Consider the following 12,268-nt stretch of genomic DNA (forward strand, 5'->3'; position numbering starts at 1 on the left):
TAAAAATATTTATATTTTCTTTCTTATTATTTTGGATGAAAGCATCTGCTGATACGTGTTTTCCCATTCCACAAAATGAATGAGAGGTCCCGGGTGCAAATCCCAGACAAGCACTGAAAAATTACAACTCGACTCAATGAGCCATAACACAAGCAGGCACACACCGTGTAAAAGTTATTAAAATATAACTTATTCAAGTAAAAGAACCTCAAACTAACCCAAAAAAAAAAAAAAAAAGGTTTAAACAAGGAGCTGCAAACCGAACACACATGTTGCAGCATTCCTTAGGGGAGAGGTTAGACTGCAGGAATTAAATAGACAGATACTCCAGGTCCTCAGGTGTTCTACATTAACTAAATCAGCCAGATGTGGGGCAGACTTTCCTGATTGGCCACAAAATGACCCACATAGTTGTAAGACGGTGCTTCATTAAAGGAAAATGCATCTTAGAGTCTGTTGGCCATTTTAAAAAGCCAAAGATTTGTTAGCTATAATTTCAAGTGTAAAGAAAATCATTTTAACTTAAAAGCTGAAACTAATAAATGAGATAAACTCATTCTGCGAAGCCGGATGTTTCAAGCTTTTGTTGTAATTGTGATGATTATGACTTACAGCTGATGAAAACCCCACATTCTAAATCTCAGACAGGCATTTAGAATATTGTTCAACATTCTAGACTCAAAGTGTCACACTCAGCTAATGAATCCAGATCACCTGCAAAGGCTTCCTGAGCTTTTAGATGGTCTCTCAGTCTAAGATGGATTATTGAAATAAAATGACTTTGCACCATATTCTACTTTTCTTCTGTACACTAGTACATGCATTTTTTTTTTAGAATTTATTCCTTTCAGATTATAACCATTAGCTCTTTTTTCAAACATTCTCAGAATATTTTTGGATAGGTATTTTATTGGCTTTGTATATTGTTAGTAACATTTTACAATCAACTAAAATCAGCAAACAGCAGTATTCCAGAGTCTGAAGAGTTTACAGTTTAGGGTAGCTCTCTTGCTCTCCACGGTTACCACCTCCAGCCCTTTGCACTGCCTCATCCTTTCAGCAGTGTTTCCTTTCATCATCTTCCTCCTAAATGAGTCAGAGGAGAGAGACATTGTGCATTCATACCCTCCACATGCACGCAACGCTTGTCCATCTGTCATCTCTCCGGAAAGACACGCTGACAGATGAAACGCTGCTGCAACACTCACAAGTGAGGGTCTTCAACTATTCAGGGAGGACAATCACTTAAAAGGGAGGCTGATAGTGCTTTAGGGTATTGCAGTGAGTTACTGCAGCAAACACAAGCTGATGTCAAAGAAAGGCAGCATCAATCAGATATCACATTTTAATGGCACAAATAAAACAACAGGATTACGTCATTTAGGGAAAGTATTTTTAATCTAAACGACAGACTGTGCAAGATTGTCAAAACGAAGATAAATGATAAAATTTGTATATTTTGTCAGCACATATACAGTATCTTACAATGACATGAAAAGTTTATGCCACATAGCTTACATTATGACTATAACACAAAATCCATCCATGCAATATAATGCCCAATTATATGGAAACAAATAAACATGTCAAAAAGAAAATAAATTAAAAACACGCTTTTTTTCCAAATTTGAGCACAATTTAGCATTTACAAGTTTTTGAGTGCCACTATGATGCTAGAGCTTTGTACGTGGTCTAATGCGCTTTTTAAAGAGCAAGTCACCCCCTACCAGAGTCTTACTCCACTCCCACTTCCTGTTTGAAAAATGCAACAAGTGCTGTTGCCTGGCAGACTGATAGGGTGGAGCCGCTAACAAATACATGTACACAGTCTCACAACGGCATTGTGACATCATATGGTACCAGCTGACATCATAGGGTACTTTTTAGCCAATGGCGAAGGCAGATTTAAGTTAAAATGCAGTGCAGTTTTTACCTGAAGACGGCGCATGTCTACAGCTCGATTAGACACTCATTTATATAGTTTATGAGCAAATAAAAAGTTGATTTGGGGGTGACTTGCTCTTTTAATCTATCGAAATGATTCTATAGCACTAATTCAACCAGGTACATACTAGTGGTAAGTGCACATTTACGCAGTTTGACTAGAGGCAGTCCGTTAGCTTTGATGCATTAAAGGGTTTAACACAACAGGAAGGCTATTTTACTGAAAAATACGATATCAGGTGGATAATAATGTATTATTAATCCATCAAGAGAGGAATAAAAATTCTTTATAATAGAAATGAAAACAGAATTGTCATGTCAGACATGAAGAGGCGTTATGTTTTGAATGCTTTCTTCAGTCACAGTTATTACAGAGGCGTTACATCTCAAGCATTCATACAGGAGGTGGGTCGTAGTTTTATTTGCTGTCCGCAAATAAAATCATGCACTTCATATGGGCCAAGGAGTGCAGCAAGGCTTTAAGCAATAATGCATTTTGTCTGACATCTTTGAACGTATTTGTAGAAATCAACACACATGATGAATAAAGAAGGTTGGATGCATGCTGGGTATCCAACAACTTGTGATTAACATTTGCAGGTAGAAACACGTTCTCTTTAAGATTGAAATGGAGGTAAAGCTGTAGTCTGCAGCTGCACTGCAGTGTGTTCATGCAAAATAAAACATATCAGGGAAAAACATGAGAAAACAGAGAATATTGTATGATTTTTTTTCTATAAAAATATATAGTTTACATTGTCCTTTTAAGATTTGTGCAAAAATAAAATACATGTAGTACAATTACCTGGTGGTTTTAGCCCACAGTTTTCTGTCACGCAATTATTAAAAAAACACACTTAACCAAAGGTTTGATCTGCTGTATCGGGTTTGTTCTGGGGGGGTCAGTCAGTGAGCACTTAAGTGGAAAACAGCTGAAATCTTATCTTAGCATATCATTTTACACATTTTTTTAAAGTAGTGGTCAGATTCACGAAAACACGGAAACATGAAGATGGACGCCAGAGAAAACATCAAAGGCAGATGAAATTAGCTTGGAAGGGTTGATGGGTGCTATCAGATTCAGTTTTCATCGTTGGTATCTACTCATTTAACACCTGCTAGAAACTTCACTGCATCATCATTATTAGCAAGGAAATAAAAAAAAAAATCTGACCCTAGTTTTGGTGAATTTCAAAAACAGATGAATAAATGTCAATCTGATGAGAACAGTTATGCAGAATAAACTGTGCCGGCGAGTGTTAAAACCTGCAGGACAAAAATCCTCAAACTATTAATGATTGCAACCTAAATATTATGTAAATATTTAAGATGAAGCAACTTTTTCAGAATTTTAATGAGCTCGGTGGTGTAAGCAGTGGGAACTGCAATAATAATTAATTTTTTGAAGAATGTGACTGAAAATGTTAAACTTTAAACTGCTTTATTTATGTTTGTTTTTGGAAAAATCAAAATTTCTTGATTCAATAAAATATTTAAACGTTACAGATGACAGCTTTTGTTTTGGAACAAACCTGAAGAAGAGAGCAGATTCAGAGCTTTTTCTAGGAAACATTACATCATAATGGAAGAGTTTCAGATGAGCTTTCTTAGTTTTAAGCTCTCTAAATCTCACGACAGACTACAAAAATCAGAGACGTATCTGATGATCCTCCAATGACCCAGGAAATCTGGAAAGAACGACTTTAAGACTCCCTGATGTCCATCATGCTGAACTGAGGCAAGCACAGTTAGAAACAAGAAAAACTTAACAGAAAATGCTGCCATCTTTATTTAGGAAAATAAGTTTCTTGGGTCTGTTATTGGTAAAAAAAAAAAAAAAGGACAGGAACAAATGTAAAAACATACTACTTTTATCAGTTAAAATTTATCTATTTGAGTATATTCAACATCTTGACATCAGCGTTTTCCACACAGCACCAAGACGGCAGCTGGACTCTGAGGAGAGTGGCTGTCAGCCCAACAGAAGCAAACACCAGCAGCCAAATTTCCTGCCAACTTTGTAGAAACAGAAGAGTTTGCTTTGGCTCAGTCGAACCTAAGCCTGAAATACACTCAGAAATTAACCAATTATGAGCCAAGTCTTTGTTTAAAAAAAAAAAAACTTCCAACACTTTTGAGTGTTTTATAAAAACCAAAAGCTGAAATATTTTTATTATTTAGCCTCTAAAGATGCCAGAAACAAATTTATGATGGCTCCGCTTTGTAATTAAATATTTTAATAAATCATATGAAAATTTTGACTTGCAGTTTCAAACTGAGAATGAGACTAACTGTCTTTCACATAAAGACGAGTTTTACTTCTCTTTAAACATAGACCTAGAGAGCAGGCCTGATAATATAAGCGATGAGTATTTTTAGGTCCACTACGGAGGTTTTAGTTGTATAAGAATAGTAGAGATACATACATAAAATATCTTAGAACAAAACATATTTGATGATCACTTTTTCATGGATCTCATTGAATTGGCTGAAAATCAAGACCTTCTCTCTTCACATTCTTCATTGCTTGAGTGAATCCATTATTAAACAAGCGGCTGCAGCAGAGATGCATGATCCAAAGTTTGTGTTCATGAATCTGCATGGTTCTGCAGTTTTCTTGCTCTTTATGCGATTGGTTCTGCATGCATCAGAAGATGTCCATAAAAAGATGAATGTGAAACACTGAAGCTCGCTTTCCCTGCTGCTAACACTGGTAGTGAATGTGTTGATGCTGGTGCACTTTTCCGTCCACGTGTGAATGCGTGTGCGTGTGAATATCTGTGTAGATCTTTGGGTAGACCTTGGGAGCCAATCCGGCCCCTCCCTGAGTCAGGAGCAGCTGCTGATGAGCGACATATTCCTCGTACGAGAGGCATTCTTTATCTCCGTTGGCTGTTTGAGGAGGGAGCGATGGGCAGGCTCGGTCGCGAGCTGCTGCAGGTAGACGCTGAGTGGCAGGGACAGCTGAGGTTGAAGAAGAGGAGGAGGAGCAGGTGCGTTTTGATTGGTAGAACCAAAGGAGGGCGGTGCCTAGGATGAAGGCAACACCTGCTGGTATTCCGATAATGACGGGCCAGGGGAGGCTTTGAGATGTTGCAGCAGGAACAGGGTTGGACTGAACCTTCTGATCTGCAGCACAGCAAAAAATAAAGGAATTAAAGTAAAACACGTATAGGTACTAATTTTAATGTAAGCAACAACAAAAACAAACAAACAAACAAACAAACAAACAAAAAAAAAAACAACAAAGCAGATATGAACATATCTGAGGATCTTTGCCTAAATCTGATTCCAAAATAACTGTTAATCATCTAGTTCTGACCTGGTAGCACAGTGAGGTAGGCACTCCGGAAGCTGTAACCCATAGTGTTGGCTCCCAAGCAGATATACATGCCGGCATCTTCCTCCTTGGCTCTGGTTATGAGCAGCTTGTTGAGGTAGGAACCATCTGGTCGTGACCAAACATCTCCAGTAGGCAGCACAACAAAGTGATGGTCTCCAACCTTTGAAGTGAACACACGATGTTACAAACTTGTCCAAATGTCTTTAATCTTTGAAGATTCTGGATATGTATCTGTGTACCTCTATGGTGGAGTTGAATTTGTTCTCTTCACCAGGTTCAACTCTTTTCAGCCATTGGATGACCGGTTTGACGTCGCTACGGACTTTACACTGAAAGGACGTGGATGCTCCATAGTCCACTGTGGTGTTGACTGGATGAGTGCCAGTTAGGATGGGTTTAGAGTTGGTACGCTCTGAGCAAACAGATATGGAATATACAAATTTGCCAGAGGGTTAGGTTTTATGCTCTTAAAATGTTATAATGTTCAGTAACATACAAAAAATACTGTAAAGGAACATTAAGTAAGAATGTAACCTTGTGGTCAAATGTGGGACTAGAGTCTGTGTATCAAAACAAACAAGTCCACACTCAGTTGCTAAGTAGATGAACACATTTCAAGTTGTTGGTAGTTAAAAAGAAGCTTGAGATATTTTTAAAGCCAACTTTTTAGTTCTAATTCACCGTTAGCGTTGTTAGCTCATCGTTAGCCTCAAGCCTTCTTTAGATGATATTAGAGTATAACAAAAAGGATGCTGTTGCATCTTAGATTATAAATAACTTCTAGGCAGCTCATTTAATTAGCTTTTTCAGTTTGCCAAAAGAATAGGAATTTATTTTTTGGTTGGCATTGTGGAAGGAGGCTACAGAATCATGAACTGATGGTGACCTGGCTTTGTTGCTACTGGACTTTTAAGTAATATTACATTTGTCCAACAGTGTGTATTTTTGTCCATTGTGGTTTGTTTAGTGTCAGTTGGCTCCTGCTAGTGTTAGCTTGTTGTTAGCATTAACTACAGCAGGCTGTGGCAGGATTGTTTATGACAGTTGTAATCCTGCTTTCAACCAGTAGGAGGGAGAAGACACTAAAAGACAAAATGGCTACCTTGTGGGATTACGTTTGGCTCTGCAACCAAAAAGTATGAAGGTGGGACAGATAGTAAACAATGAGCATGTCCCTCTACAGCCTTTAAAAGAAAATATCTGCTTCACTGTACCTTTCCCTCCGACATAATATACATTAGACCGCTTAGTGATGATCTCACTGTAAAATTCTTATTTATTGCAGATCTCACTGTAAAATTGTCAACTATTGCACATTTAAGTGCAAAATTTTCAATTAATGAGCCAAATTTGAATAACATTTTTTTTATCTAAATTATCAGAAAATTTTGTTTGAATTAAACAGTTGAAAACTTCTCTTCTTATGAGTTTTTAACAGCATCATCAACCTTCTGACCTAAATGTTCCTATTTCCCCTACACATGACTGACAGCCAATTGAATCCTGACATTAGCTAGCAGACATTTGATTTACTTCCTTTTTATTGGTGTGTAGATGTGCACACGAGCGTGAGTGTGTAACTGTCTTTTAGGAAAAGCTGCAGCTGTAGTCTAATGTAGAGCAGATGTTACAAGTGCCAAGAGTGCTGGTTTGATCCTCTCAACAGAGCTGTTAGATTTAGTTACACCCGCCCATATGCGCGCGCACACACACACACACGCACGCACGCACGCACGCACACACACACACACACACACACACACACACACACACACACACACACACAGTTTAACCCCAGTTGTCCAACAAATGACCGAACGTTAAATTGCCCAGTTTCACAGCTTTTGTGGCCTTCTGACGTCAACAACCACAGCTCGTCACATGTTTAACTATGAACAATAATCCAGCTGAACATTCCACACTCACACACTCACTCAGATACATTTTACAGTCAACCCTAGAAGTCATAAAAAATTCACAAAAGAAAGGTTTTTAAAAGTCTGTTAAAACTCTTTCTTACTGAGGCCTCGCTGGATACAGACACCTAACAATTCACATAAGTACATGTAAATTTAATTATGGTATTTGTAATCATATTGCCTTTGATGCTCCATAAAATCACTTTTTCGTGTCAGAAGGGAAACAAACTTAATTCCTATCTCAGGGGCCCCGTGGAAGCGATAAGAATGTGGTTTAAATCTCTTCATTAGCCAGACTTTGGATTAAATTGATTCTAATATTGATCATCTGACGCTGTAATTTTCAGGACTGAATGATGATCTTAAATGTGTCCTGGTATGCGAGTCTTTAGTTGTGATTTTAGTTTTGCTGGTTAATTTACCTGCCAAGTTACATTTGCTTGATTTCTAACTAATATCTCTGCTTAATGTCCACCTTATAATTTTCAACACAGCTGATTTGTGACTCACGTATCACTTCCACTTTGTACGTGGCGTTGATCTCTCCTGCCTTGTTGGAAACGTGGCAGGTGTACTTCCCACTGTTCTCTGGCATTAGGTTCTTCAGACTCAGAGTCCACCTCTTCTTCTTCCCTTCTTCTCCTGCTACACCTTCCTCATCGTCCAGCGGTTTGTTATCCTTCAGCCAGACGATGTCCGGACGAGGGTTGCCGCTTGCTGTGCACTTCAGACGCACAGAGCTGCCGACGGGGCGAGCAATGACCCGTTTCCTCATCTTTGCAGGCTCTGTGAAACGTGGACGGACTGCAAGCAGATGAAATTCAAAAAGTAAGCAAAGAGAAATGTAGCCCAGTCTGGATTTAAACAGGATAAAGAATCCAAGAATATAAACGAAAAGAGACAAGGCCCTCTCGCTCAGTCAGCAGCACGTAGGAAAAAGAAGAGGGATAAAAGGAACAGACATAAGTACACTGCAAAAGCTCATTTCTAAGATAATTAAAAAGCCAAATTTTTTGTCTAAAAATAAAAATAATTCTTCTCTAAAAAATACATTATTAAAAACAATGTAGATATTCTTAAATGTCATCCAAATGTTCTTGTTTTGAGTATAAAATCTGCCAATGGGGTAAGCAAAGGTTGCTTGGCTAGAATTCTTAAAACTAGCCAATAAATGTAAAATGACATTATTTAGCTTTTTTTGCTTTCTCAGAAATCAGTTTTTGTAGTGTAGTAAAGTAAATGTTTTACAGAGCAGACTTTTTATTTATAGAGATTCCTTTCTTTTATTCAGGGGTAGAAATGACTGAAATACCAACGTGACATTTTTATTAGAAGTAAAGAAGTTATCTGACTAGAATATGACATGGAAAATTACCGCTATAAAATTTCAAGACTTCTGAGTTACAACTATATTATTCCTTTAAAACGTAGGAGTGAATTTAAAGTTCCAATAAAGGCACCGTCTTGATCTCCAGCTCAAAATCTGATGTCTAGTTGTTTGAAACCTTGTTTTTCGCCTGCTGACATCTGTGCCAACAGCTGTGATTGTAAATTCATTTTCCGCTCCAAAAGCAGTCTCCACTAGTGTGTCTATTTTCACGATGTGAGATCAGTTTCTTTGAAGTTCATATTAATCGGCATCAACACACAAGCCCATTCATTTATGGCTGTGGTGAAAATGCTTCTGTGTCAGTGAACTGACACACCTTCCTGCAAAATATGTAAACAAAAAAATCAAGATTTAAAAAAGACCAGGAGTCTCATTTATCAAACATTGCGTAGAATCCTTACTAAAACCGTACTTAAGCTCAGCAACAAAAAAAAAGTACTTATGCCAAGCAGGTTGTGATCTATCAAACATGGAGTACGCACAGCTGCACGCAATCTCCACTTCATAAATCGGAGACTAACCCCAAAATTCCATTACCTCCGCTCCGCCCCGCCCCCGCTGCCGCTCGCTTCCGAACTCAATTTTTACTGGTACCCGCTCTACAACGGCTCTGCTCCGGTGCGGAGACCTGAGGTGCGCAAACAGGCATACGCGGGATTTTCGAGATCTTGCGATACAGTCCGAGCAATAAACGCGGAAGTTAGATCCAAACACCCGTTGTGTGGGAGAAGCATTGAAATGAACTGTTTAATCTGCCATCATTTGTGTTGAGAGATCAGCAATGTTTGGATCAACAAAGGGTGACTACTTTGATAGTGGAAACTGTGTTTATGGCTTACTTTTGTGCATTTAAAGTTCAGCTGCCATTGATAGTTGTTAACAGTTGTTAAACCTGTGCATATGAAACAAAAAACGCTTTTTGTTTATCGATTTATTGTGAAATAACTGAAGCTGTGCTTGCTCCCTTTCCTGTTGGGTGGTTTTGATTCCTGTCCATTGACTGCGGAGGTGCTCCGGCGTCCAGCAAAAATAGAATCGATCCTATTTTTGCCGGATGGCGGAACGGCGGGCGGCGCACGGCCTCAGTAGTAGAACAGCTCTGATTGACTACAACGGGACCGTTTTTGCTGCGGAGTTCGTGCCAGAGCGCAGCGGAGCGGAGGTAGTGGAATTTTGGGGTTACGAGAATGTTTCTCAGCTGCATTTTAGTCCCATCCCGCCCTCATCACACCCACTTACTGCCATAAATAGTCAATGCAAAGTGCCTTGTGGATCTCATGCATATGCATAAGCCGGCTGTCGCAGCGCTCCGCTAATGACATGGCGACCGTAGATCAAGGCAGATCAAGGAAGCACAATTTCACAAGCAGAAATTGAGGTACTTGTGGGTGAGGTGGAGAAATGAAAGGAAGTGCTTTTGCAAAACAAATAAGAGAAAATCCACATAGTGGCACAGCGTTGCTGAAGCTGTCAATGTTGTGACTTCTTCAGAGATCTGTGGCGGGTATAAAAAAATGGTCCAATCAGGATTCAAACCCCAGACTCCCGGGCGAACGTCACTCACACTAACCAGTCAGCCAAACAGAAATCTCCCTTGTCCAAGTAGCCAGGGCGCATGATCGATCGGATCACAGTGACAGGACACACACACACTGTTACAGACACATGACATTCTGTCTCAATCTGTCCCCCTGCTGATATTCTGCATTCCGTATTCTGCGCTTCAGGCTGTGTGTGAGTGTGCGCGCGAGAGTGAGTGTGCGCACATGTGTGTGTCATGGTGTGTGTACGTGCGTGTGTGCGTGTGGGGGGTCTTGTTCTGTGTGAAAACGAAGTAGTACAAGTGATAATGCTGCAGGATTTCATAATTTTATCCTTCTCAGCAGCAGCACTGCAGGTGCTCTCCATGTCCAAAATGTGCATAAGCAAGGCCCTTAGTCAACTTAAAGTTGCACACATTTTTCTGCTAAGTTTTCTTTCATAAATCCCAAAGTTTGTGTGGAACGTTGCTTACGCAGTTTTCCGACCCCGTTTTGTTCGTAAGCAAGCTTGATAAATGAGGCCCCAGGGTAGTTTAAAGCTGAGCTGTAAAAAGTTTCACACTCTGCTGCAGGAATTCTGTGATATAAAATCAAACTTGTAAAAGTTGCAGAACCACAAAACAATGCATTTGATTCCTTTATTTATGTTTGACTTATTCATCACCTCCTTGGGTTTGTTTTAAACTCCTTAATTCGTCACATACAAAGTCAAGAACCCGTGAAATCCTCGTGTCAAAATTAGAAAGCACATAAACCTAGAAATCCAGACACTGACTCGGCTCACTGCAAACATCACAGATGCTTTCCTACCAAGCATCAGATGCCAAATTAATGCTACAAACCCAGTCAAACTTCCACATCCCTGGACCAGTTGTGCAACTTAACTCCATCTAGGCCTTTGAAGTAGCATATTTTTTCTTACTAATAAATAAAACGGATGGACACCAGCCCAGTCTTATCCAAACCCATGAATCTTTTTAAACGCAGATATCCTCGGTGAAAGAAACACAACAATCAGTGAAAACGGATCAAAGAGGAAAACCCTATCCAGTAGGGTGGGAGGAGAGGAAATCATTCACAGGAGCGCTTGATTTTATGGCCCCCCTGTTCCAGCCACAGGAGATAGCCATCAGCCAGGGAGATAAATCACCCTGAAACTACTGCAGTTGCATCTCTTTCTTTAGACACAGTTATTATTCTAGCTTTGGGTAAACAAATTGGGGAAAGAGTTATGTGACGGCTTTGCGTGCTCAAGTTGGGAGATTTTACTATGGCTGCATTACTCAGTGGAGGAAAGCTCTCAGACAACAACCCCAAAGCTGGGCAGAAGGACAAAACAAACATATCGGAAAGGCTTTTAAGTCTCGCCTTTGTGCCTTCTGAGTCTGAGAAAAGCTACTGGACTACAGCTGAACTGTGACCAGTCAGAGTCAAAGTTTAGTGCACAAATCTGGCTGATCTGGCTTTAACTGAAAGAGAGAATAAATATGATGACTGGCTAAAGACAAGAAGAAAATCAAATGATGTTGCAAAGTGTTAGTGTGTAACTGATTAATATACTTTCAGCTGAGTAAAATGTAGAAAAACAGATGGAAATGGAAAGAGAAAAGTTCATATCGAGGTTAGAGCAAATGCTAAGTTGACAGATTGCTAAAAATACGAATAAAAACTGACGTGATGGCAGAAAACCCAGAGCAAGGATGGAGGAGATTGAATCAAACAATAAAAGGTAAAAAAAAAAAAAAGAAGTAACATAAGGAAGGAGGAAAAAAACACACAAGGGGTATCTGAAAGAGCAGTGTTAGAGAGAAGGGAAAGAGGAGGTGAGAGCCAGAGAGTGCAAAATGGCAGCTTGTTCTGGGTCTCGGAGCACTTCAACACCACACTTCTCAGTGTAAAAATACTGCTGACCCTCTGACTGATGCCTTTGATCAGACAGTGTGCCAGAGAGGGAGAGTGTGTGTTATCGAAAACAGCATTGTCAAATTTAGAGTGGACTTTAGATACATAGTTGGTGATCTAGTATATCTGATTACTTTTGTATGATTGTTTAGTAAATTTAAAATACAAACCCTAATGTAGAGAAAACTTATCAAAAAATATAATAAAAAACTTTGAGATCTAATCAGTT

At 39.3% G+C, this 12,268-nt stretch overlaps 1 protein-coding gene across 1 annotated transcript in view; it reads right to left on the reverse strand.

Moving 5' to 3' along the window:
• Positions 1-1,331: 1,331 nt before the first annotated feature.
• fgfrl1a (fibroblast growth factor receptor like 1a) overlaps positions 1,332-12,268 on the reverse strand; it is a 105,572-nt gene continuing 94,635 nt past the window's right edge. Inside the window, exons 5-8 of the mRNA XM_015950231.3 lie at positions 7,717-8,010; positions 5,527-5,699; positions 5,267-5,447; positions 1,332-5,073 (exon numbers count right to left, since the gene is read on the reverse strand). Coding sequence (XP_015805717.1) covers positions 4,649-5,073; positions 5,267-5,447; positions 5,527-5,699; positions 7,717-8,010 — 1,073 coding nt within the window. The 3' untranslated portion in view covers positions 1,332-4,648. The remainder of the gene's footprint in view (positions 5,074-5,266; positions 5,448-5,526; positions 5,700-7,716; positions 8,011-12,268) is intronic.

This window comes from Nothobranchius furzeri, chromosome 1 (assembly GCF_043380555.1).
Source record: "Nothobranchius furzeri strain GRZ-AD chromosome 1, NfurGRZ-RIMD1, whole genome shotgun sequence".
NCBI lineage: Eukaryota > Metazoa > Chordata > Actinopteri > Cyprinodontiformes > Nothobranchiidae > Nothobranchius > Nothobranchius furzeri.